This window comes from Postia placenta, assembly GCF_002117355.1.
Source record: "Postia placenta MAD-698-R-SB12 unplaced genomic scaffold POSPLAscaffold_2, whole genome shotgun sequence".
In the NCBI taxonomy this organism is placed as follows: Eukaryota; Fungi; Basidiomycota; class Agaricomycetes; order Polyporales; family Adustoporiaceae; genus Rhodonia; species Rhodonia placenta.
Window position 1 is genome coordinate 2,796,766 of NW_020169833.1, and position 23,617 is coordinate 2,820,382.

The following is a 23,617-nucleotide window of genomic DNA, read 5'->3' on the forward strand; positions in this document are numbered from 1 at the left end:
AAGGACGTCATTCAGTCGCGCCCATCCATCGTCTGTAGTCAATTCCCGTGCGGTAGGTTCGATCGCATCCGGACCAAAGTTTTTGGCTACTACAACTAATGCGTCTTGTAAGTCTCCACGAACGTCTGCAAAATCGGCTTCGGATAGTCTTGCAGCGATTCGTATAGCAAAACTTGATATCTGTAGAAATCTTTGGGGAGTGCAGGTCGCACGCACAATCGAGAGACTCGAGAGCACTAAACGCGCGTCTAGCGAATATTTCGTATGAGCAACTGAGGTTCCGCAGAGATAAATATGTGCGAACCATCTGTATTAATAGCATACCTGTCACCCGCTAGCTGAAATAATTGTGCCAACCGATCGTGAACGTCGTCAGACACATCGATGGTCGGACCAAGGCGCACGAGACGACTGAACACTGTAGAATTGGTTTGAGGAATTGCATGGAGAAGGTTCAGCAGCAGCCCGAGAATACGCATGAGATGTTTCGTATGACCTGCGTCATGGGACGTAGGGCTTGCAGCGATCCTTTCAATAATGTCAACGGAGATATGACCCATCGCGATGAGCGCCTGACCGTCCTGCTCGCTACGCGACCACTTGAGAGTGGGAGGGTCTGTCGAAGCCAATACTTCGTGCGCTCTGTGCTCCAGTATGCGATAAAAGGCGGGGAGGCAAGCAGGGAGATCTCCCCACTGCAGACAAGGTCGCACAACAGTGCGGAGGAAATCATCATCCCTGACAGTGGCATCTGCTTCGACCAGCATTAGCAAGGTGTCGTTGGCGCTCGCATTCTCTACTTGCGAGCGTACAGCGGTGTCGTCGAACTCTTGCCAGCTTATGAGTCTCGGACGAGCCCTCTGCGCACCGCACCAGTCTGATATGGCATTCTGCCTTCTCCATGTGAATATACGTTGAGACAGAGCAGGGATAGGCAGGAATTGTCGACACCATGTCCAGGTCGTGAGACTCGCGAATCGCTCAACGATCGGCAGGATGAGATCGAGAATGTGCTGGATGACTAACACAGACCACCATGCAGGCTGAGACTTGTAAGGACAGCTAGGTGAAACTGCTGGGAAGAACGTGGACAGGATTGAGACCGACAGTAAGACCAGTATGAGCGCTGTGACGATGCCCGCAACGATTGGATTAAGGGTCCAGAGGAGCTCGACCAAACCGATGAGAAAGAGCGCAAGGGATGTTTGAAGGAGAACGGGGAGTAGGCTGATGATGAAAGGGACGTGCCAGCTGGTAAAACCCTGATGTCGGAAATACCAGACACGGACGCTTTGGCGTGACTTGGATGCGGCGTGATCGATATGATGGTGCAACCATTGGTTGACAGATATCGCGAGGGACGCAGCACTCAGACTGAACACGAGAGCTGAGAACCACAACGCATTGATAGAGACCACGTGAGAAGAGATTGGAGTAGTAGTCGAAGACGCGTTTAATTGAGCAAGCAGGGGCTGAATAATGTCCGTACTGCCGCCACTCGCGGCTACAGCACCAACCAAGATCAACACTGCTTGAGTCGTTGGATCGGGTGATTGCGGTTGAAGTGCCAAATAATATTGCACATTGAAAGCAGTCAAAGCGGCGGAGAACAGACCAGCCTATACAGGTGTTCTCTATCAATATTCAGGGGTTAGACACTTCGGTGGACGGTCGACAGCACTCACAAAAGTCAGTAGGGTATTGATCTCGTCCTTCCACTTCTTTACCAGAGCCTCTTCGCGGTCCCAGACCTCTCTCGCACATTCTTCCCATGCGTCGGAGGCATCCACGACGTCAGGGGTAGACTGCTTGAGTATCACACTGGGTACATTCACCTGAGTGATTGCATGGAGGGATTCAGCTGGAACAGTCTGCTGCGACGCGACAATGCTATCGTCATGAATTGGGTTGTTCTCATCCTGGCGTATGAGACATGGATCGCTAGTAAGATCGGGGCATGTAGGACGCGAATTTCGACGTGGGCATTGGTCCTTCGCCGACGGTGTAAATAGGGTGTCATCTGGGGGGGACACGAACACATACCGCATCATGGCGTACTGTTCCTTCTGTCGAGTCTGACGGCGTATCAAGCGGGATGCAGATCTCCTCTAGTTGAGCATGAGCAAGAGGATGCGGCTCGCCTCTAGCACTCGCGCCAGCAGTCTTATACTGAGGGCAGAATGAATTCATTTCTGGTACAAGCGGTCTGGTACGAAGGGGGAGTCAATAGAAAGCTACCGATACATATGCTGACACAGCTATATGCTACAGGTTTGGCTGTCCTTGGGCGCTATGTGGCTATGCTTGAGTTCTGTGGGAAAAGAAGTGGTCGAACAAAGATGGCTCGGCCGACTTACCAGAATATTGCAGCCCAAAAAGTCCTAATTGCGCCTATAGAGGTTAGGGTCTGATACATTGCTACCGGACCTTCTCTGATACTCCATTGCTGTCAGCTCCCGGCATCTACAACGGCGCACCTAAACATGTGAAAGTCTCCTCTTTCTGCAGAGTTTCCTGACTGCTCGCCAGAGACACTCCGACGTGAAAGCGAGGATGAGTAGCGATGATAAGTTCGGAGTGGAAGAGACACAGAATGCGCACTGTCCCACGTATACGTGCTTTTTAAGAATCAGGTCCAACGATGGCATACTTCCAATGTGAGGACAGCAGTCTGACTTATTGAGATTCATGCCTGTCAACTTAATTTGCTGAAGGCCCTTCATGTCATGATAGGTGTGCAGGATAAGTGATGAAAGCCAGATTATGACAAACGATATAGATACAAATACCGGCTAACCGCACAAGCATTCGTGAGCAACATCTAGTATCGGTGTGTGGTCTTCGACGGTGGAGTCACAACATCCTCTACTTTGTCTCCGAGCTTGAGCATTGTCCAGCGTACGACTCGTGGATCACGTTTCATGAGGGAGTCAAGCTCTTTTAGTGTCCGTGGTGATGCGTCGAAGTGCATGGTCCAGTAGCTATGGGTAGTCCACGGTCAATGACTCAAATAACATGTCAGATACAAGTACCCACTCTCCAATCTGGTGATACGCTTGATGCCGCCGCATGCGCTGTGGAAGAGGAAGCGTTCCCCAGGAGTTTAACCTCCTCACTACACCGCCCTTGTTCATGACATGCATGGCAGTCTGCTGGACCAGCTCCTTGATGTGTTTCTGTGCGCGCAAGCTATCAGACTATCTTCACGCAGCGTCCCCAAGAACATACATATTCTGGATAATGTGCGGTGATACATAGCATCTGGTAGAAGGGCATGGCTGCAGGCTGTGGACGTCGACGTTGAGCTTGCGCTGGTCGCCGTAAGCTGGTCTAAAAGTCGGTTCCCAGAAAGGAATGGACGAGTTAGAGTCCCGGCCACGTGGCGCCAATCGAAAATGCATGTATGTCTGAGATCCACACAGCTCACCACTACTTCTTGGACTTTCGTCATTCCGTCTCTCGCCTTCCCCCACATTTGTTACCTTCCCATCAGCATATATTTACGTTGAGCAGCCATGGCCATGAAGGCGGTACGTAGCACACATACATGCTGACTGGGTCGTCTGACATCCCGCTGACACGGAACACGTCGCAGACCGTTAAATGTATGGACCCCGCGATTCGTTCTTTACATTGTCCTGAACATTGTGGAGTATCTAGCTGTAATCTCCGGTGATTCCCTCCTCTTGCGCGGAAACGCGGGGCCCGAGGGACAATTGCCCAAGGAACGGTACGTGTCATGATTCTTTTGGAAGTAACTATACACATGGAACTGGCTGTGCATATAGCGTCCTCCATTTGGCCGATATTGTTGCTCCTAGGCCGGGCACTGCACAGAGAGAGGATGAGGTACGTGCACGCAGCTTGCCTTTCCTGAAGGTATTAGTTTAGATTTCATTGCACCGGTACAGCCATGGGCCTTCGAGTCACGCGAGTTCCTCCGCGCCTTCATTGTCGGCAAACCCGTTACATTCTCCGTTACGCATGCACTTCCACCTAACGAAGATGTACCGCGCGATATCGGTACTGCAGAAATCGGGGGTGTAGACCTCGCTTCAGAACTGCTGAAGAATGGGTGGGCCAAGCTGAAGGAATTAAAGAGGGAGCCAACGGAAGACGATCTGGTGAAGCGGGACCTGGAAGCTGAAGCAAAGGCTTCGGGCAAAGGAGTATGGAACCCTCATGGCCAGAAGGTACGCCTTGTCTAGTGCTCAAGCCGTCGTGCGCTTATTAGCACGAAGGCTCGAACTGTGCATTATATGATGCCCACGGATTCACAAGGCTTCATCTCAGAGTGGAAGGGCCGCCAATTGGATGGTAGGCGTGTATTACAATACAGGGCGGTCAGCAATCTCACCACTGCTAACACAGCAATCGTCGAGCAAGTTAAGGATGGTTCGACGTTCCGTCTTCGCCTGCTGATGCCAGAGGGTGACCATCAATTCATTAATCTTGCCCTTGCCGGGGTGCGGTGCGCGCGCTCAGCCGGCCGGCTGGGCGAGGTGTCAGAGCCGTGGGGTGACGAAGTGAGTGTGAACCACTGTCATCTTACAATATCTGGACGACGCCGTTCATGTTTAACAAGTCGACCATTATGTAGGCTAGGTTCTTCACCGAGACGCGTCTTCTCCAGCGGTCAGTGCGCGTTCAGCTGCTGTCACTGCCGAATGCAACCACCACGCCTTTCCAATCTGCGGCAAACGCGACTGCCCCGCCGCCTGCCACCATTTTCATTGGATCCGGTACGCCGCTCCCTTCAATCATTTCACGAGCACCAGTTATTTACATCGTCATATGTACAGTGTTGCATCCGGCTGGCAACATCGCAGAGCTGCTCGTCAACTCATGTCTCGCACGAGTCGTAGACTGGCACGCTGGTATGCTTGCTGGCAGCGGTCAGATGGAGCGACTGCGTGCGGCTGAAAAGATTGCAAAGGAGAAGCGCGGATATCTATATGCCAACGTACCATTACCATCTACCAAGACGAGTGGTACGGCAGTGAACGGTAGCTCTCGCACATTCGACGGGACTGTTGTCCGTGTATGGAGCGGTGATCAAATTTCGGTCATTGACCGGGAGACAGGAAAAGAGCGCAGGTTGCAGCTCAGCTCGACAAGAGGCCCAAAGTAAGGAACATCGGCACGCTCGTCTCGAGTTACGGTCTGACACTGGCCCATGAGACTTTCGGATCCTAAACAGGCATATTATGCGCAGGAAGCACGAGAATTCCTCCGCAAGCGCCTGATTGGAAAGCACGTCAAGGTACATGTCGACTTCATTCGTCCAAAGGACGGCGAATACGACGAGCGGGAGTGCGTAACCGTCCGCTACGGTAATCAAAACTCGTACGTCGAACCCTGCTGTGGATCCTTTGTGGCTTTCCTTACTTCTCGAGGAAAGGAATATTGCCGAGCAGCTCATTGAGAAGGGTTTGGCGAGTGCTCTCCGTCACAGACGTGACGATGAGGACCGTTCGCCTGATTACGATAAGCTCTTGGAGGCGGAGCAAGCGTGAGTCCATTTTTCGGTTAGATTGTTTATGTATCCTCACCAGTGCACAGTGCTGCAGCAGAGGGGCGCGGTATTCATTCTGGCAAGGAACACCCTCCACCGAGGCAGCCACTGAACATTTCAGAGGTATGAAAGTTATGTCGTGTGATCTGCAGCCGTTTTGTTCAACACATTCAAATCTACACTAGTCGCATAACCGAGCAGCACCATTTATGAATGGCTTCAAACGAATAGGCAAGATTCCGGGCATTGTTGACTATGTCGCTGCAGGCTCTCGATTCAAGCGAGTATATTCTAGCCGTCACATGAGTAGCTACAACTGATGCACGTGTCCAGAGTATACCTGCCGAAGGACAACCAAGTCCTCACGTTGGTACTCGGTGGTATGTCTTTCCGAGTTCTGCAGTCATGAATATGTGTTGAGTTCTTTTTCAGGTATTCGTGCGCCACGTACGGCCCGCAATCCATCTGAAAAGAGCGAGCCATACGGTCTCGAAGCGTCTGATTTCGCTACGCGCCGTTACATGCAACGCGATGTTGAAATCGAAATACACGACGTCGACAAATCCGGTGGCTTCATCGGCGCGCTGTACTACAACAAGACCGACAACGCCGCAATTACACTGGTACGCGAAGGTCTTGCAACAGTTCACTCTTATTCCGCAGATGGTCTGTCGTGGTCGCGTCAGCTCTATGATGCAGAGGTACGTTTTCTCAATTTGTTCCTTTGATTATTCAGGCTAACGTTTCGCATGCCCACAGGCGCAGGCTAAACAGGAAAAGCGGAGCGTAAGTGGCAATTCTGGGATCGATAACTGAAGTTTTGACGTTTCCTCTAGGTCTGGAAAGATTATGACGAGACTGCTGAGGAGGTTCAGGAAGTCATTCCCGAAAACGAGCATGGTGCACTGAAACCCGAATACCTGGACATCATCATCAGCGACGTTCGGGACAAGAATGGCTTCGGTTTTTCTGTTCAGATTCTGAACACTGAAGGTAGGATGCTCGGTATACGTATCTGGACTGCCTTGTCGATGTACACATGTTCACAGGCATTGCATCACTTGAGAAGCTCATGCGTGATTTCTCGCTGCACCATGCAGGTGCTGCCCCTGCTCCTGGGTTTGTCCCAAGAAACGGTGACCTAGTGTCCGCCAAATTCTCTGACGGCTCATGGTACCGAGCAAAAGTGCGCCGTGCATCGCCCGTTAAGAAAGAGGCAGAGGTAACGTTCATCGACTATGGGAACCAAGACACCGTCAGCTTCTCAGACGTCAGGCCATTGGACGCTAAGTTCCGATCGCTGCCTGGCCAGGCTCACGATGCGCGCCTCAGGTAAGTGAAATGGCATACGTCAGCACAAAACAATTGTGCTGATCCTCACATATAGCTTTATTAAACTGGTAGGACCAGAGAGCGAATACTACCAAGAAGCTATTGACCGCTTCCGCGAGCTCTGCGAAGGTCGCAAGCTTGTCGCAAACATTGACCACCGAGAAGGTCCTGTACTTCACCTCCGTATCATCGATCCCACCGATCCCACCGCACAAACCGACCCCCTTGCATCTATCAATGCGGGGCTTCTGCGAGAGGGACTGGCCACCATCGACCGCAAAAACTGTCGATATCTTCCCGCGTACCCGAACGTTGTGAAGCACCTCCAGGAGGCTGTCAACCTCGCGAAGCGAGAGCGTCAGGGCATATTTGAGTTCGGCGATGTCGAGGACGACGAGTAAAATGGTTGACTGGTTGCAGTAGTGTATGTACCAGGGATGCGATGAACTCTGGTACCCTTTCCAGTCGATAACACGCTATCCCCATTCTCTCATATCTCTGGCGTGCCCGAAGCTGCATTTGACTCCCAATATTCGAAGACCCAGGATGCTGTGTGCGCACAGAACACGGTGCACGTGATTAGCATGGCTTTGTCAATTTGCCGCTCGAGTAGTACGCGAGCCGCCCTTCTCTCGTGTCTCAGCGATTGCTTTCTTCATTCTCGGCTTACAGTTCATGTCCTCGTCGCTGCTACAATTTGCTATGCTGTTTGTCTGATCTGCACACATTCCGCCACTCTCTGACAGCCTCAGTGTCCAAACTCGTCTATCTCTTCGTGATCTAAATACACCCCTGTTGGCAGGACATTTTCTTGGAGTCGGAGAGCGAATAAATGCTGAAATCAGCCATGGGTCGAATTGCCCCGACATTTACCTGTATACCGCCAGCTCGGCATAACCTATTGAGAACATGTGAGTTTTACTTGCAATTGTTGTAGTACTCCCTGACCAACGAATATTTGCCCCTGTGTGCTGTACTTTTGTTCGGTCGGTGAGTCCTATCCAACACCTCTCACCTGACGCCGCAAACCTGGAGGTGCTGCTACTCTACACATGTAATGTCTCTCCTCCAGTCTCAAGCGCCCTTTGCTGCAAAACCTGGGGCTCAGGAGCCTTCGAATAGTCTCGGTTTGTCTGCGGACGATCTCAGGGCAGAACATGCGCTGAGAGACGCTGTGCAGATGCTGAAGACTCCTCATCAGCTCCGCCTTTTCTTCGTGCACCTCCTTGTCAACGACCACGTCCGCTCCCCCATCTCTACCTGGCACGCATTCCGTGATGCATTCGCACAAGACTTCATCATCCAAAGCGACAACATCAATGTTGGCATCAATCAAGCATTGCAGGAGATGAGCCGCTCTCTTGAAGAGCATGGCAAATCGCTAGGCGTGTACGGCCTACCTGAACCCTCATTCCACGGTCGTGAGGTGGAACACGAGCTTGCGCAGTGGGCGGACCATGAGCTTCTTGCAACACGTGCTTCAAGGGCTGCGTCGAAGCTGAACGCAGAGCAGTATCATGTGTACACGGGAATCCTCAATGCTATCTCGGATGGGCGGCCACTTCGTGCTTTTGTCGACGGGAAAGCTGGCCGGGGAAAGACTTTCCTGGTACACGCAATATGCAATAAGCTACGTTCGGAAGGCCGAGTTGTGTTGGCTACCGCCACCTCAGGATTTGCAGCTCAACTATATCCAGGAGGTAAGACGACGCATTCAACATTCAAGGTGAGTGTGCATGCCGTAGAATGTATACTGTAAGTGACAATTTTATCTAGGTGCCGGTCGGCGAAGAGGATGAGGTGCTAGAGTCTCCTGTTGAAGCTCATGACCCTCGTGGCGAGCTTATACAAGAGGCGGCTGTGATCATCTGGGATGAGGCACCAATGGCAAACAGCGCCGTTCTCAAATGTGTCGAAGAGACATGTCGTCGCGTTATGCGCAATGACCTACCTTTCGGAGGCAAGGTCGTCATCCTCCTTGGAGACTTCCGCCAGACATGCCCAGTCATTCGCCACGGCACACGAAAGCAGATTGTGTCTGCGTCCATCATATCCTCACCCCTTTGGGAGCTCTTCTCCATGTATCGACTCACGCAGCCCATTCGTAACGCGGAAGATTTGCCGTATGCTGATTTTGTCGACTCCATCGGCGAGGGTGCTGGACCGAACGTCTGGCTTGACTTTCTTCACAAAGTCGGCGACAGAGACGATCTCATCGAATTCACGTATCCTCCAGAAGTCCTGCAGGATCCGGCCAGGTGTCTCAAACGCGCCATCCTCGCTCCTACAAACAAACAAGTCGACGACTACAACAACGAGATTCTTGGTCGATTCGAGGGTGAAAAGCGGACGTACCATGGCGCCGACTCTTTGAGAGAGGAACGGGTGGTGGACCCTGCTATCCCAGAAGCTATCATGGCAGACCTCCCCCGTCTTGCGCCATCAGGCGTACCCGCCCATGCACTCACAGTGAAGGTGAACGGCGTGTACCGTCTCATGTGCAACTATGCACCTGAGCGCGGCATGGTAAAGAACACTCGTGTGCTCATCCGTGCGCTTGGCAAACGTATCATTACTGTTCGTATCCTTCGGGGCATAGGCGGCGTCAGCGTGGTCGATCCGGAAGACATCTTGATCTCGCGCATCTCTTTCACCGCACTCCTCGAAACGGGACATACACTTGTCCGGAGACAGTTCCCGCTGGCGCCTGCCTATGCGACGACGTTCAATAGTTGTCAGGGGCTTACATTGGATGTTGTTGGGGTCGACCTCACCCGTCCCGTGTTCTCGCATGGCCAGCTTTACACAGCACTCTCGCGCATCAGGCATCGCTCCCATGCTAGAGTCCGGCTACGACCAGGACACACATATACACAGAATGTAACCTACCACGAACTTCTACCGTAATGGTAATGGATGCTTGAAACGTAGCGAAGTGGACGTCATTGTTGAGGAAGTCTGAAGGTGGGTGACTTGCATATCCCACAAGGAGAGAACAGGGCAATAATAATCTGGTCACCATCCTCAATGGTGAGCATGGTGTTGAGACTGTAGCCGTTGCTCTTTCGCGCTGACTATATAGCCAGTGTACGGTCCACGTCCACCATCAAGGACGGGACCAGCGTGAAAGTCGGAGCAGGAGAAGAGCTTGCGTTATACATTAAACCTCTAGTAGTCCCGATACAGTGTCGCTACGAAAGCCACGCCTCACGAGCAAACATGCACTAGAGACGCCGATGGCATTGCCCTCGACAGGGACATGGAGAATGGTGCCCTGGTTGTTCCCTTGGCAGCGTCTGCGGCGACGGCGGCGGGTACAATGCCCCCTGGGTAGGGAAGGCTGCATTATTCGAATCAGACAGCCTGCTCGGCAGAAGTAGGTTGAAATCAAAGCTTTTTCATCCCTCGAATCATGTTCCCCATGGAGACGATATGGGCTTCTTGACCTAGAAAACCCCACTCCTGTCCGAATTGTACTGAGCGGGTACCAAAGCTCATGAGACAACAGCACCTCCGAGTCGACGCTGCATTATCTCCGGCGGCTACGGACTTGGAACGATTGGAAGATTGGCTACTGCTCACGCCGTGTCTTTCCCGACCGACGGCAGCACTACTCTACACTTACTGGGAATGAACAAAACTAGGTGAGACTTGCGGTGGGAATTGACGCCAGGAAGCTATCGGATGCAATGACGGGCGAACCGCCGTTGCGACCTTGTGCCTTATTTGCGTGTTTGAGCATCTGCATGTTGGTGTTGGTAAAGCATCTCGAAGAGATCATTGCTGCACCGGCAGGATGTCAGCTGCCATCAGTGAATCAGCTTGAGGTACACGCACGTCCTCATTCTAACTTCACACTGACAATGCCATCCTCACCTTTGTCCATGACGTCGAGGCCGCTCACAACCACGACCGGGTGATGTCAGCCCTCACATTCGACATCAAGAGGTTTTTCGACTTCGTCAATCACAAGTGACTCCTCAACGTCATGCGCGGGATGCGCCTCCCGCTCACGATTGTCCGCTGGACTGCTGCATTCCTCAGTGACCGTGAGGCTGCGATATGCCTTGATGGCATCCACAGCGAGATGCAGCCGGTGGAAAACAGCATCCCTCAAGGCTCTCCGGTGTCCCTGGTCCTGTCCATTATTTATGCTGCCGAACTACTCACCATTTTTGAGCAGCGAGCGATGACACACAATGATGTGAAGGCAGCAGGCCTTCGGCTCCCCGATGACCCATCTGCCGCCAGCCTTGTCATGTTTGTTGATGATGGCAAGGCCTACGTTTCTTCTCTATCCCTGGACACTAATGTCCGGATCCTCCGGCTCACATACCTGATCATTGCAAAGTGGCTCACGAGCATTGGGCTTGCACCGGACCTGGTCAAGCGGGAGCTCATGCACTACTCCTTGCGGCGCTGCACTGCACACGACTCCCCATCAATCACGCTGCCTGGCGAGAATGGCACCGAGGTTGTCATCTCCGCAATGGACGCTACTAAATGGCTTGGTGTCTATCTGGACCACAGATTGACCTGTGATTACCATGTCAAGCAGATGGCCAGGCGCGCAGAACGGGCTGTGAACGGCATGGGTATGCTTGCTAACACTGTTCGCGGCCTCTCCCAGGAACACACTCACATGCTGTACACGGTTTGTGTCCACCCTATCATGACCTATGCAAGCCCCACGTGGTGGCGCGGCAAGAAGAAACACGAAAACACCCTCGAGAAGGTGCAACATTGGGCACTCCGCTTGATCTGCGCCGCCTTCTGCACCACCCAGATCACCGCACTGGAGATTGAGGCCGCCATTTCTCCCATTCGCCATCATCTCAACCTCACCAAAGAACACGCTGCCATTTGACTCAATAAACTCAGCCTCTACAGCCCGATCCTCCAGCGCCTCCCCAACACATGGGGCCCGCTGCCGGCCAATGCTTCCCGGCCCCCTCGCCCCCCACACCGCGGTGTTACCGCCCGGTGTCACACCGCCCCCTTATCTATGTGGCTCCACCGTCTTGCCGCGCTCACCGACCCCTCTAACGAGTGCCTCGAGCCCCTGGCTCTGCCACCATGGTGTTGCACTCCTGCTGACTTTGCCGGCAGGCTTACCATCCAGCCTGCATGTTGTGGTGTCTCAAAGGAAGATGCCGCTGCTGCTCACTCCGCTAAGTTGCTTACTCTTAACCACTCCCCTCACACTGTTCTTCTCTACTCTGATGGCTTGCTTATGACTGACCATGCTGGGTGTCGCAGGACTGGGGCTAGCCATGTTGCCCTCTACCATGACTATATGCTATTCAGCTGCCGCATCGCTATGAGCCGCCACTCCGAGGTCTACGACACTGAGATGGCCGGCCTTGCCTGGGCCGTGCGTGATGCCACCACGTATGCTGCACAACTGCATGCCATTGCAATCCACCACCTCCACTTTTTTGCTGACAATACTTCTGCCATCTCAGCCATTTTCGAGGCTAAGACAAGCATGGCCCAGGGTTATTCCCGCATTTTCCGGCAGCTCATCCTCGACTTCCTCGACACCGACCCACGCCATACCGTTAATCTCGAGTGGACCCCGGGCCACCAGGGTATCAGGGGCAATGAACTCGCTGACCAACTCGCCAAGGAAGCTACGGAGCTCGATGCCCCCCACCAGCGTGCATCGCGGGCGAGCGCGCTCCGCGAAGCTCGGGAGCGTGCTCACCTTGCATGGCTCGCTGAATGGACGCCTACGAGGCCGACTGGCCGCTTCGCCACTGCGGACCGCCTCCCCGCGCGCGACCGTCCCCGTTCCCACTTCCGACATCTTGCGCAGGACGTATTTGGGCAAGTGCTTCAGTGCCGCACTGGCCACTGCTTTATAGGCGAGTACTACCACCAGTTCCTTCCCGCTGAGCCCGATGACTGCCCTTGTGGCCATCCCACCCAGACACGCGCCCATATTCTCCAGGACTGCCCCCGGTACGCGCCGCACCGGCACGTCCTCCGGGCGGCGAGCCGGACGATCGACCTGCCCACCATCTTGGGCACCAAAGACGGGATCACAGCGCTCGCGACGTTCATCGCGCGCAGCGGGGCCTTCACGAAGACGGGCCCGCCCCGCCCCGCCCCTGCGGAGGAGGCGACGGAGGCGCAGGACGCCGAGGACGCGGCGGATGACGACCCTGGCGACGAGGCTGGTGCGGTCGGCGAGGTGGCGCACTCTGACGATGAAGACTGCGGGGCGTAGGCGACGCCCGCTGGAGGGTCACCTGGGAGCGATCTTGGCTTCCCCCCTCTCCTCTTTTCTTTTCCCTAATTCTTTCTTTTCCTTTCCTATGTATCCTTGTGTTTCACGTCCCGGACACTACAATCGTCTCGCACCATCCATAGACACCCATGCCCGCATACGAGTCCCGTATATCACTCCATCACTCTGCTGCCATACCCCGTAGACTACTCCCACGACAGGGGCGCTGCTACCCGCGATTCGCGGGCCGGCGGGGCCCGCTGCGTCTTAGCACCTCAGTGTTTGCTTGTTGCGGTATATAAATTCTGAATTCATCATCATCATCATCATCATCATCATTCTAACTTCACGGAACATGACATCGCCAGCAAGGTCTGCCATGCGCCTGAGCTGAGGGGCCGAGCGAACCACGAACCACGAAACCCTTACAGCGTAGGGAGTTCATGCCACTAGCGAAGTCTTCTCAACCTGCACGCGTCCATTCAAATACAGCTCTCTTCAACCTCGAGCTTGACGAGGACGTGGCACGCCTTGACGCGTTCGACAGGGCCAAAGCTGGGGCCATAAGCTGGAACCCAGTCGATGTAACAGAATAGATAGCTAGAACCGACAACAGAACTACGTGTTTGTAGCATCTTGCTCGTCATGCCAATACATATCGAATCGCAGCATGCAACAGCAGTATCATCATAAGTAAAAACAAGGAGAACACAAAACACAGACCAACGGGAGCTGCATGTGGTGCGGGGTTTCGCGGGTGTCTCAGTCGAGCCTCTCTGCTTCAAGTCTTAGTCATGGCTGGTGGCCAATGGCGCCTGCCTTCTTCGCCTTCTCTCAGCGACATGCTCAAAATTCCTGCCTCCTCGGCAGGTCCGTTCGCTTGTCATACACATCCATCGCAGGCGTCGCACCCGCTGCACGCAGCTCTGCAGCAGCGCGCTCCGCCCCCGCCATGACGCGCAGCAAGTTCCGACTCGTCAGGCCCGCGAGGTCGAAGCGGTTCCACCCGCGGCTGTACATCTCCGCGATCTGTGCGCACCGTCAGCCATATGCGCGAGGAGGAACGGGACGCAGGAGAAGGATGGAGCTCACGAGTGCAGGGTACTTGGAGACGTCCTCAAGCCCAACCGGCGTCGAATCGATGCCGTCGTAGTCGCTACCGAGGCCGACGCTAGGCGTGCGGGGGTGTCATCATTAGAAACCAACGAGGGCATGATGATGGCGACAGACGTACTGCTGCTTCCCGGTGATGCTCGCAATGTGGTCAATGTGGTCCGCGACGGCCTTCACATCCGCCTTACCCGGGGGCGCGACAAACTGCGGTGCGAAGTTCACCTAGCATAGCCACAACATACACACGGGTAAGCTCACGCGCGCCAACATGAGGTGTTGTGTATAACGCACCATGATGACCGCATCCACCTTGTCCTCCGACGTGCCAACCATCTCGAGGACGTCGTCCGGCACATTCCGCGCGATTGGGTGCACCGCGCGCGCAGACGAGTGCGACCAGATGACGGGTGCCTGTACGCAGGTGAACGCGAGTAAACCGCATGCCTTCATGCACATCAAAAGACGTCTGACGAACCTTGGTGTGCTTCAGCGCCTGCCGCGCAGTATCGTCTGACGTGTGGCTGAGGTCGACAAGCATGCCCAAGCGGTTCATCTCCTCAATCAGCTTGTAGCCGATGGGACTAGACCGGGCATTATTTCAGCTTCAGTACGAGACATATGGCGGCACAGCGCACCTGAGTCCGCCCCACTTCGTCTTGATGGGCTCGAGGTATCCGCCGGAGTCGGCAAAGGCGTTGTTGCACATGTGCGTGAGCGTCACGTAGCGCACACCGAGCTCGTAGTATTGGCGCAGCACCGCAAGGGAGTTTCCGAGCTGGTGTCCTCTACAAGGTCCAAAAGGTGAGTCACGTCGTGTGCCGATGCACTGGAGCTGGTGGGACTCGCCCCTCCACGCCGAGCAAGCTCGCGATTTTAGCCTGCTTGGCTGCATATTTTACATCATCCGTGGTCAATGCGAGCTGAAAGGTCTGTAGCGACATATAGACTATGAGCCCATATAATGGTCCAGTGGGTGAGTCACTCACGTCTGAGTATCTCTCGATAAGCAGCTTTGCAACATCTATCTGCTCAAGCGTGTCCCTGGCGAAAGCCAAATGGATTTAGCAATTATCTCTATCTAGAGTGTTCCCTGCGCTGGGACTCACCGTACACGCCATGTAGAATTCAAGAAATCCTCGCCGTCGTCGAGGCCCGCGTGGGCGGGACATGCAGTGTATACAGACCTGCCGCCGGTGTGTCATCGACGAGATCGAAGTCGTCCAGGATAAAGGGCGTACCAGAAGAATCCGCCTACTTGCCCCTGTTTGAGACGGGGGATATCAACATGGCCGAGGGTGGGCTGGTTGAGGTCAAATGCAGAGATATTGTTGCCGTATACCGTGCGCGCAAACTCTGGCAGATCTACAAGAGCATTTAAGCATGAGTCCAGCGCACAAGCAAAACAAGAAGACGTACCGATGTGTCCGTCCTATGAAGAGAGGCGATAAGCATACTGCTAGCGAATAGGGTGTTTACTCGGGTCCAAAATCCGCTATGCAAGTCTAATCGGCGCGGGCACTATCGCCAGCAGTAGGACGTCACCCGCCGCGTCGGGTGCGCGCATTCGCACATGCGCGCGAACATCCTCTGCTCGACCCGCGTGCCGAACAGTGAGGGTGTGCGACGTACCAAGTCATTTCCCTTTCGGTTTGCATCCGCCCTCGGCTGACCGATCACGCAGGAAATGCACTAATCTGGCAGCCTGGTCAGGGGCGGGAGAGCGCACTCTCCCGTACCCCTCCAGCTCCCCACCAACTTACATGAGATCGCAGCTACGCACCATCCGCACCCTGTATTCTGTAGCCGTACATTCGCAGCAGACAGTTCCAGGCCGTAATACATATGGACTCACGATGACGGGCGCAGACTGCAGGAGCCTCCTCGCTGCGTCATCCGGGTTCCCCGGAAGCGCACCTACTGCGTGTCCGATCTTGTCCCAGAAGAACAGCATGCAGGCGATGGCAACGATGAAGGCGGCCGTGACGACACCGTAGACGACGGCGCGCACCGTGGTTGCGCGGCGGTGGTGCGCATCCTTGGCTGCGTGCTCGCCGACATCGGTGTCGCGGGCGAGGTTGGGCTGTGCGGAGAGGAGAGGCTCGCGCTCGTCGATGGAGGCCATGGCGAGGGACGGTGGGGGGAGGGAGAAGAGCGGCGACGGCGAGGCGATCGACGATGAGCAGTGATGACCCTATATGACGTATCTGATCGCCGTGGGCGTCTGATGTAGCGCTCGTCATGTATAGCGGCAGTGAGCAGTGAGCACATCCAGGGAAAGTACATACTGGCACTATTACTGCGTTGACCGGTGAACATACGCCATGCTGCATCTCCTATGAACAAAAATGCGCACATGCTAGGTTAGTCTCGCTCTTCCTGTGCTTGCAATCAGAGGTCCATGAAGTGAAGTATGTAATCTTGGAACGACTAACAACCCTCAGCTACTCCGAAAACGCAGGCATCCTGATCGCCACAGCAACAATCGACCCTTGCCCGTCCTTCCGCCCGAGCACCGCATAACCCCCATCGTCGCCCATGAACACCACGCCGCCCGGGACGGCCGGACAGCCACCCCCCACGTTGCCGTCGAGCGCAAGGTCCATCAGCATCTCGAGCGCGCTCTCCACGTCGATGTCGTCGTCCGTGAGCACGTCGCCGTCGAGCACAGACCGCATGATCGCCCCAGTGCTCCCAGAATCGATGCTGTATGACCCGATCTTCTCCCACGGCCCCGCACCGGCCCCGCTTTCTCCAGATCCACCGCCTATGGTATCCGACGCGAGCGCCGCCGGCGCCCCGTAATCCACCCTGCCCGGCATTGCCCAGAGCAGCCGGACCTCGGTGAAGCGGTCGTCGCCCGCGACGGACACGGCACTGCGCCACACGCCCGGCTTCAGTCCCTCGATCACGCACTCAAAGTCCAAGTCGCCTTTCGCTAGCTGCACATCGCCCAGCAGCATCTCATCGTCGTCGAGGACCTACCCGCAGGGTGAGCCAGCGCGCGCCGAGCATGCAGAGCAGCAAACACGCACCTCAAAGACCCGCGTCGCCTCGGAGACGTTCAAAGACGCCGCAAGCGCATCGATGTCGATCTTCTTCACCTCCCCCTCCTGCTCGCGACTAGCACCGCCCTCACCCGGTCCCTGCAGCGCCGCGCCCAACGCCGCCAGCCGCCGGTCCTCCGGAGAGCTGACGACGCCGAGCCAGTACGCGTGGTGCTTATTTACCGCAAACGCATCGCGCCGAGACGCCCCGTACTCGCAGTGCCAGCCCGGCTCGCCCACGTCCAGCAAGAGCTCCGTGCCCGCCCACCCGGCCGGGTACATGCAGTGCAGCACGCGCGCCGCGGGGTCGTACCCCCACGCCGCGGTGGTCTGCCGCGGGAGCCCCGTGCGGCGTCCGCCCGCCTCCTTCTTGCGCCGCTTCGCCGGCGGGCCGCCGTCCGCGTGCGCGTCGTCGGGCAGCGGCGCCGTCGAGAACTGAATGGTGCGCCCCAGCACGCTGCGCGCCTGCGCGTCCGTGAGCGGCACCACGAGCCTGTCGGCCGGCCGCACGCAGTCCTCGGGGCCCAGCATGGCGTACGTGGTGGTCTCTCCCCACGCGTGCACGGGCACGTAGAGGTGCGTGGCGACGGCGGGCGGGGCCGCCATGCCGGGGAGGATGTTGCGGCCGTCCCCGGGGTAGTGCAGCAGCGGCGCCTGCTTGTACACGATCGTCCCGTTTTCGGCGACGACAGACGGGTCCGCGAAGGAGCGCGGGGGGGCGGGCGTCAGCCAGGAGGCGGGCGCGGGGGGGAACCAGCCCGGCAGCTCTCTCTTCCATGGCGGCACCGAGTTGATAGTGAACATGTCCGCCTCCATGTTTTGACGGTCGTTACGTACGTACCGCACGACGGGCGAGGGCTCGGCCCCCAGGCGGCCGAGGACGTCCTTGACGAGCAGCGCGTCGCAGTCGTTGATGTTCACGCGTTTGGGCGCAGCCTCTCCCGCCCCCGGAAGCACGACGTCAAAGTTGAGCGTGGGTCGGAAGGGATGCCTGTACTTCCTGTTCGTGCGGACGCGGAAGCGCAGGAGGGCGTTGAGGACAGGCTCATCCACGCTTGCCTCGACGGCCTCGTCTGCCCAGATCTCCTGCTCCCCAAACGCCTCGTAGTCGGCCGTGGCATCACGAAAGAGCAGCGTCACAGCCTCAGGTTGAGAGCCGACCAGCTCCGGTTCCGTCCACCAACGCTCGGCGACGTTCTCTGGGGTGACGTGTTTCTGCGCTTCCAGCTTGGCGTGCACCGCCCTCGCCAGTTCAACGAGTGCTGCATCTCCTCGAAGAACGTTGGCTTGAACGGAGGAAACCAACCTTGGTAAATGCACCCGCTAGAGCAGGAAAGGCATGAGCACATGCCCGCCGCTTCATCTGCATGTGAACACACGTACCTCGGAGAGGGGGAAGGACCACTCGACCTCGTCTCTGATGCAGATGAGGAGTCGTTTCACTTCCTGGACGTCGATCTCTCAGTGTATGGCACACGGACATTCGGGTTTTGGAAAGGCTTACATTGAGATCCTTCGCATCCGCTGCAACCTGGAGGGCGTCATGCAGCTCGCGGGCCCTTTCCAGACCGCGTACCATGTCGAAGTATATGAGGACGTTTGAGAGAGTCCAACTTCTTAAGGACGGAGTGAGGATTGATGGGAGGATCGCCGCGGCGACACGGCTATGGGGCGCTCCGACTCGGAGGCTGGGCTCGTAGATCCCCTGCAGTACTAGTGTTTGTTCCTAGCTTGAAGCGCCCTAGGCTTGCCGATCTCATCATGGCCAAGAGATGCTGATGGGTTTAGGAACCTGTACCGAATCTCGTAAGTCTATGACTATACATCGAATCAGTACTGGTACGGGAAATAGGACGAGATGAACATACCTCAGCCGGGGTGGTACAACGACTGAGGAGAGAAATGGGGAGCGAGGGAGCGAGGTATAAGTAGAGAGTGTAGGCATCACGTGTAGCGAGACAGAGCTAAGCTATCGTATTGACGTAGGGAGCGTGGATCGCGGCCGCGGACGTCAAGCGTGCCAATCGGGGCAGTCAGAATCCGAGAATGGGCCAGCGCCGAGCTGAGGTATTCTTGTGAGTATTTGACTCGACGTCCAATCGCCCTGAGCGCGACGCGTCGCGTCGCACTTCCAATCCAGTCACGTGCGGAACAGGTCGCACACGCTTGCCGTCACGCGCCAATGGGCATGCAACTTACTGCTTGCTGCATCGACGACTTTGAAGTTTGGGGAAGTTAACGATGATCTTTTGATCCTTGTGCACCGCTATGTGCGCCAATGCGCTAGAAAGATCACCTTCTCTCGTCCGCGAGCAACCAATACGTCGACCGCTGCGTGCGTTCTAGCGCGCCAGGGCAAAGGCGGCAAGAACGCGTGCCGAGTGTGCAGATGCGACCCGAGTTTTCAAGTCTTCGCACAACTGCGATGGGAAGCATGGCCCCTGCGTCAACGCGGGCAGGATGGGATTCTGCACGAGTACCAAGGGTTGCAAGTCGAGAACGGTGAATGCTTCTATTCTATGAATGAGCTCTTTCACCAGAGGGAGATCCTCGTGTATATCCGCCATATTGCGTGCCTGCCATTTGAACCCCACTTGTCCTTCAACGGGTTGCCTGGAGCGCTGCTTGTTGCCATAGCCTGATTATCGGCGACTGTAGTAGCCTGTTGGAGGCGAGGCTTGAGATGCGTCGCGGGAGGCACGTGCGAACTGAGGTTGACGTCACTTGGGGTGTGTCGTCACAGGGTTGCAGCACACATGAAAAGGGCGTGCCCGTGCTCGTTTCCTTTTACAACCACCGCCCGCACACTCCCATCCCACACACCCAATTACATTTCCATCCGTAGTCAACCACACCAATCCTCATCACCATGGCCTCATCCATCCTGCGCTCACGCGCCCTCGCTGCCTCGCTCAGAGCCCCCGCCCTCGCCCCGCGCACGTACGCGACGATCCCCAACCCCACACAGCCCACCGACTCGCCCGAGCCGTCCGACGTGCCGACCCCCAAGGGCTCCGGCTCGACCTTCTGGCTGCTCGTGGGCGGCACCGCCGCCGCCGTCGGCGGCTGGTACTACATGCGCGAGGGCCAGCCCGACATCCACGCGAAGCGCAAGGCAGACCAGGAGGAGGCGCTCGCGAAGGCGCGCGAGCTCACCGCCGCGGGCAAGCGCACCGTGCAGGACACCGTCCGCGAGGGCGAGAAGGGGTACGATCAGCTGAAGGTGCGTGGTGATGTGCCCTCCGCAGTGAGATCCAGCGACGGATGCGGGGCGTTGACAGGCCTCGGGGACGGAGAAGGTCAATGAGGCGCGCGCGAAGACGAACGACTACGTGAACGGCGCGCGGAGCACGGTCGAGAGGCAGTACGACGCGGCCATGACGTCCGTCGGGAACACGTACACCGCCGCCGCACACACGGTGGAGGAGGCCGAGGCGCGCGCGAAGGCGGCTGCCGAGGGCGCGAAGCAGGCGACGCAGAGCTGGGGCGCGTGGCTCGGGAGCTGGTTCGGCTATGGCAAGAGCAAGGTGGACGAGACGAAGCGCGAGGCCGCCGCGCAGGTGGCATCGGGCGCGAGCAAGGTCGAGAAGGAGGCGGAGAAGCGAGCATGAGGCGGAGCTGCACTGTGTATGATGGACTTGAGAAGGATCGCGACGTTGTACAACAGCCTACACCCGGTTTGTGACCCGCACATATGTACTTCAGCGGAGCGTCCTGCGAATCGGGCGTGTATTGTCATCGATATTCTCAAAATATGTTGTAGCCTGCAATGAACCACTGTCCACAGCGCTCGCGAATAGGTCTTGCAGCAAGCTGTGCGGGGATCCCAAGATTAACATATGCTATCGACCGGGAGGTAAACGGCACCATGATCGATCGGACCGCCACATACCCCATATGGTCAATTTGCCTTTGCACTGAGCGCCACACGTTAATTGCGACTGTCGTCGCCACAGCTATGTAACTCCATGGCTATCCTTCCGCTCGCAAACAATGGCACAACATCCTCACGACGTCAACCGCCAGTTCTGTTGTGCATCTGTGATGGCAACTTGCACGAGGCCTCTGTGGCGGAGGCAGCCATACAACTCGCGGCAGGTCCGCCGGCCATAGCGCCGCCACACTGACCTTCCTGACAGACCTCTGATCGCCAAATTCCCCCGCAAGAGCTTCGCCACCGATTCCGTGCGGGCACGACGGCCAGTGCACTTGTGCGAAGGAGCTCTCCCCCGGGGGCTAACCGCCTAATCCGCGTTTTGTTGTGCGCGCGCATGTCGAGGATGAGCCTTTCGTCGGATCGAACGTTTTGGTGATCTTTCGTAGCTGTGGCGGCGGGCTGTACTGAAGCATGGCTCGTGTGCTGCTTTCTTGCACCTGCATAAGAAGGGGACGTTGCACACTGTGCTGCTCTAGTTCCTACATTGGTATCACCCACTAGCGGATACAAACCTGCGATCAACCGGGATGACGGTCCTAGTTCCATGTCTCGTCTATTGTATGTGGCATGAAATGCTCCTTCTTTCATGTCGACTATTCACATCTGAAACCCGGCATTGCAGACTGCAGAGACACTGCATGCATACTCCCTCGCATCCCCGCGGTGGCGCACGCGCATCCCCGCGGTGGCGCATGCGCATCCAATGTCATATCTTCCACTCCATCACCATAACAATCTCCGCAGTCCACACACGCTTCATCCAGCGCGTCGCCAAGACCGCCCGCCTCGTCCGCCTCGTCCGCGAGCTCTGCTTCCACGAGCGCACCAACGGGTTCGCCAGGGACACCCGCCCCCCCGGGCCATGCGCACGATCCCCGCGCATGCGCTCCCGCGCCTGCACACCCCGCGCTTCAAGCGCATCGCGTTCCAGCAGGTCCCCCATCGCGTGCCCTTCTCCACCACGCTCCGGCGCTTCGCCCGCGTCCGCACGCTCGCCTTCGCCGGCTGCGCCTTCCCGACGCTCCGCGCCTTCGAGACGCTCGTCGCCGCGCCGCCCGGTCTCGCTCGACCTCGTCTCCTGGGGCTTCGGCGCCGACGAGCGGCGCAACAGCGCACGCCGCTGCCCGCCTCGCCTCGCGCTCCACGCCGTCGAGCTCATGCGCCACGCGGACCCCGCGCGCTTCGCCGCGTGGCTCTTTCGCATGCCCGCCCCGCCGACCGTGGGTGCCCGTGCTCCTGCGCCAGGCGACGGGCGCGCCGCTGGAGCGGCTGACGTTCGAGATGTGGCTGAACGACGGGCGGCAGCTCGCCAGCCCGTGGTGGGACGCGGTCGCCGCGCTGCTCGACCAGCCGTGCTTTGCGGGCGTGCGGGAGGTGCTGGTCATGTACCGCGGCGACCTCAGCATGAAAATTACGACGGGGTCGTTGGAGAACCGGTTTCCGGAGCTCGCGAGGAGACATGTGCTGCGCGTCACGGACGTCTCGCCGTTCCTCGCGGGGAGGATCAGGTGATGGAGCTAACGCCTTGCAGCTGCTTCATGACATGCAAGGCCCAAGGCTGCGCCCATGCCTCACCGCGCCCATAGATGAGACTGTAGCTTTACTTACACGCAGAGCTCTGGCACTCGTGTAAGGGCGGTCATTGGATGTACATACTATGTCATTATATCACAATAGAAGGCAGGCAATCTAATCGACACAAAGTGGTTTTAATTGGGACCCAAGAGGAGAAATGCCTCTGGGGTCGTCGTGCTGTGGCGACGGTTTCAATTTCTCGGCAAGGAGCGGCGAGCAGTCTCGAACGCGTAAGACACCGCGTTTTACGAGGCCAGGGAACCGCCATGTCCACGATGCATTCGTATACCTTATGGGGAGATTCCCACGATGCATGATTATCACCTCTTCCAGCGTGGCAACCCACTCATTGTCCAAAAGCGCCACAATTTCGACCCAGTCATCGCTGACTAGCTGTAGCCCGTTGTCCAGCCATACCTCCAACGTTAGCCACCGTAAAGGCACATGCTTTATTTGAGCCAGGATCGCAGGCACCCACGGCATCAGGTAGTCCTGCAGATCCGCTATAACAAGGTGCAGCGAGCGCAGTTCCTCATTACGCGACAAGTCGATGTGTCTATTCAAGCCTATGGGAAATGATACGTTTAGCTTATGAACATCGCTGGAGGGAAAGGGTCACACGTACACTTTGTCATCGCCGGATCCTTGTCAAATCGGCATCCAATACGAAGATTCCGTAGCCCGGGGCCAAGCTTGGTCAGGAATATGCCCACCAGCTGTGCGTCCGCGAGCATGACACGTTGAAACGCCACCGACCGCAGTGTGGGCGGGATAGGCATCCTGAGAAGCCACGAACAGAATTTCACTGGGTCCGCAAACCAGAGAAACTCAACAATAGACAGCTGCAGCTTCGGTGGGTCGGCTATCAT

General features: G+C 56.7%; 12 protein-coding genes across 12 annotated transcripts in view; 7 read left to right on the forward strand and 5 right to left on the reverse strand.

The window, feature by feature from the left end:
* Nucleotides 1-248: 248 nt before the first annotated feature.
* On the reverse strand, nucleotides 249-2,048 carry POSPLADRAFT_1131632 (hypothetical protein; the record flags this gene model as incomplete). The annotated part of the gene is made up of 3 exons (XM_024484113.1): nucleotides 249-894; nucleotides 952-1,619; nucleotides 1,686-2,048. The coding sequence occupies 3 exons, from the start codon at nucleotides 2,046-2,048 to the stop codon at nucleotides 249-251; spliced, it is 1,677 nt and encodes a 558-aa protein (XP_024343325.1).
* Nucleotides 2,049-2,821: 773 nt separating this feature from the next.
* On the reverse strand, nucleotides 2,822-3,276 carry POSPLADRAFT_1053167 (hypothetical protein; the record flags this gene model as incomplete). The annotated part of the gene is made up of 3 exons (XM_024480356.1): nucleotides 2,822-2,981; nucleotides 3,037-3,176; nucleotides 3,229-3,276. 3 exons carry the CDS (start codon nucleotides 3,274-3,276, stop codon nucleotides 2,822-2,824), a joined length of 348 nt encoding a protein of 115 aa, XP_024343326.1.
* Nucleotides 3,277-3,515: 239 nt separating this feature from the next.
* Nucleotides 3,516-7,248, forward strand: POSPLADRAFT_1043943 (hypothetical protein; the record flags this gene model as incomplete). Its single annotated transcript, XM_024478419.1, has 18 exons — nucleotides 3,516-3,530; nucleotides 3,654-3,730; nucleotides 3,789-3,849; nucleotides 3,912-4,193; nucleotides 4,242-4,317; nucleotides 4,372-4,526; nucleotides 4,601-4,742; nucleotides 4,803-5,127; nucleotides 5,182-5,346; nucleotides 5,402-5,512; nucleotides 5,563-5,638; nucleotides 5,701-5,795; nucleotides 5,849-5,895; nucleotides 5,948-6,216; nucleotides 6,275-6,301; nucleotides 6,352-6,508; nucleotides 6,565-6,847; nucleotides 6,903-7,248. 18 exons carry the CDS (start codon nucleotides 3,516-3,518, stop codon nucleotides 7,246-7,248), a joined length of 2,709 nt encoding a protein of 902 aa, XP_024343327.1.
* Nucleotides 7,249-8,345: 1,097 nt separating this feature from the next.
* On the forward strand, nucleotides 8,346-8,594 carry POSPLADRAFT_1081274 (hypothetical protein; the record flags this gene model as incomplete). The annotated part of the gene is made up of 1 exon (XM_024482999.1): nucleotides 8,346-8,594. A coding segment is annotated over one exon (249 nt), but the record flags the coding sequence as incomplete, so codon positions are not given.
* Nucleotides 8,595-9,262: 668 nt separating this feature from the next.
* POSPLADRAFT_1131752 (hypothetical protein) lies at nucleotides 9,263-9,754 on the forward strand (the record flags this gene model as incomplete). The annotated part of the gene is made up of 1 exon (XM_024484127.1): nucleotides 9,263-9,754. The coding sequence occupies one exon, from the start codon at nucleotides 9,263-9,265 to the stop codon at nucleotides 9,752-9,754; it is 492 nt and encodes a 163-aa protein (XP_024343329.1).
* Nucleotides 9,755-12,662: 2,908 nt separating this feature from the next.
* POSPLADRAFT_1085711 (hypothetical protein) lies at nucleotides 12,663-13,025 on the forward strand (the record flags this gene model as incomplete). Its single annotated transcript, XM_024483040.1, has 1 exon — nucleotides 12,663-13,025. A coding segment is annotated over one exon (363 nt), but the record flags the coding sequence as incomplete, so codon positions are not given.
* A 494-nt stretch (nucleotides 13,026-13,519) lies between these two features.
* On the forward strand, nucleotides 13,520-13,675 carry POSPLADRAFT_1132364 (hypothetical protein; the record flags this gene model as incomplete). The annotated part of the gene is made up of 1 exon (XM_024484201.1): nucleotides 13,520-13,675. A coding segment is annotated over one exon (156 nt), but the record flags the coding sequence as incomplete, so codon positions are not given.
* POSPLADRAFT_1064791 (hypothetical protein) lies at nucleotides 13,660-16,346 on the reverse strand. The gene is made up of 12 exons (XM_024481848.1): nucleotides 16,045-16,346; nucleotides 15,609-15,621; nucleotides 15,431-15,554; nucleotides 15,299-15,376; nucleotides 15,179-15,233; nucleotides 15,039-15,121; nucleotides 14,828-14,977; nucleotides 14,668-14,773; nucleotides 14,484-14,603; nucleotides 14,314-14,414; nucleotides 14,172-14,250; nucleotides 13,660-14,108 (listed from the first exon to the last, which is right to left on the reverse strand). Exons 1-12 carry the CDS (start codon nucleotides 16,312-16,314, stop codon nucleotides 13,926-13,928), a joined length of 1,362 nt encoding a protein of 453 aa, XP_024343332.1. The 5' UTR covers nucleotides 16,315-16,346; the 3' UTR covers nucleotides 13,660-13,925.
* A 287-nt stretch (nucleotides 16,347-16,633) lies between these two features.
* On the reverse strand, nucleotides 16,634-18,815 carry POSPLADRAFT_1043946 (hypothetical protein; the record flags this gene model as incomplete). Its single annotated transcript, XM_024478420.1, has 4 exons — nucleotides 16,634-17,170; nucleotides 17,225-18,559; nucleotides 18,620-18,682; nucleotides 18,741-18,815. The coding sequence occupies 4 exons, from the start codon at nucleotides 18,813-18,815 to the stop codon at nucleotides 16,634-16,636; spliced, it is 2,010 nt and encodes a 669-aa protein (XP_024343333.1).
* Nucleotides 18,816-20,015: 1,200 nt separating this feature from the next.
* On the forward strand, nucleotides 20,016-21,001 carry POSPLADRAFT_1166555 (hypothetical protein). The gene is made up of 2 exons (XM_024487926.1): nucleotides 20,016-20,459; nucleotides 20,518-21,001. Exons 1-2 carry the CDS (start codon nucleotides 20,106-20,108, stop codon nucleotides 20,845-20,847), a joined length of 684 nt encoding a protein of 227 aa, XP_024343334.1. The 5' UTR covers nucleotides 20,016-20,105; the 3' UTR covers nucleotides 20,848-21,001.
* Nucleotides 21,002-21,811: 810 nt separating this feature from the next.
* On the forward strand, nucleotides 21,812-22,685 carry POSPLADRAFT_1053175 (hypothetical protein; the record flags this gene model as incomplete). The annotated part of the gene is made up of 2 exons (XM_024480357.1): nucleotides 21,812-22,393; nucleotides 22,419-22,685. 2 exons carry the CDS (start codon nucleotides 21,812-21,814, stop codon nucleotides 22,683-22,685), a joined length of 849 nt encoding a protein of 282 aa, XP_024343335.1.
* A 177-nt stretch (nucleotides 22,686-22,862) lies between these two features.
* POSPLADRAFT_1132760 (hypothetical protein) overlaps nucleotides 22,863-23,617 on the reverse strand; it is a gene marked incomplete at both ends in the record, with an annotated part of 3,673 nt that continues 2,918 nt past the window's right edge. The window contains one exon of the mRNA XM_024484252.1: nucleotides 22,863-23,314. Within this exon, the coding sequence (XP_024343336.1) occupies nucleotides 22,863-23,314 (452 nt within the window). The remainder of the gene's footprint in view (nucleotides 23,315-23,617) is intronic.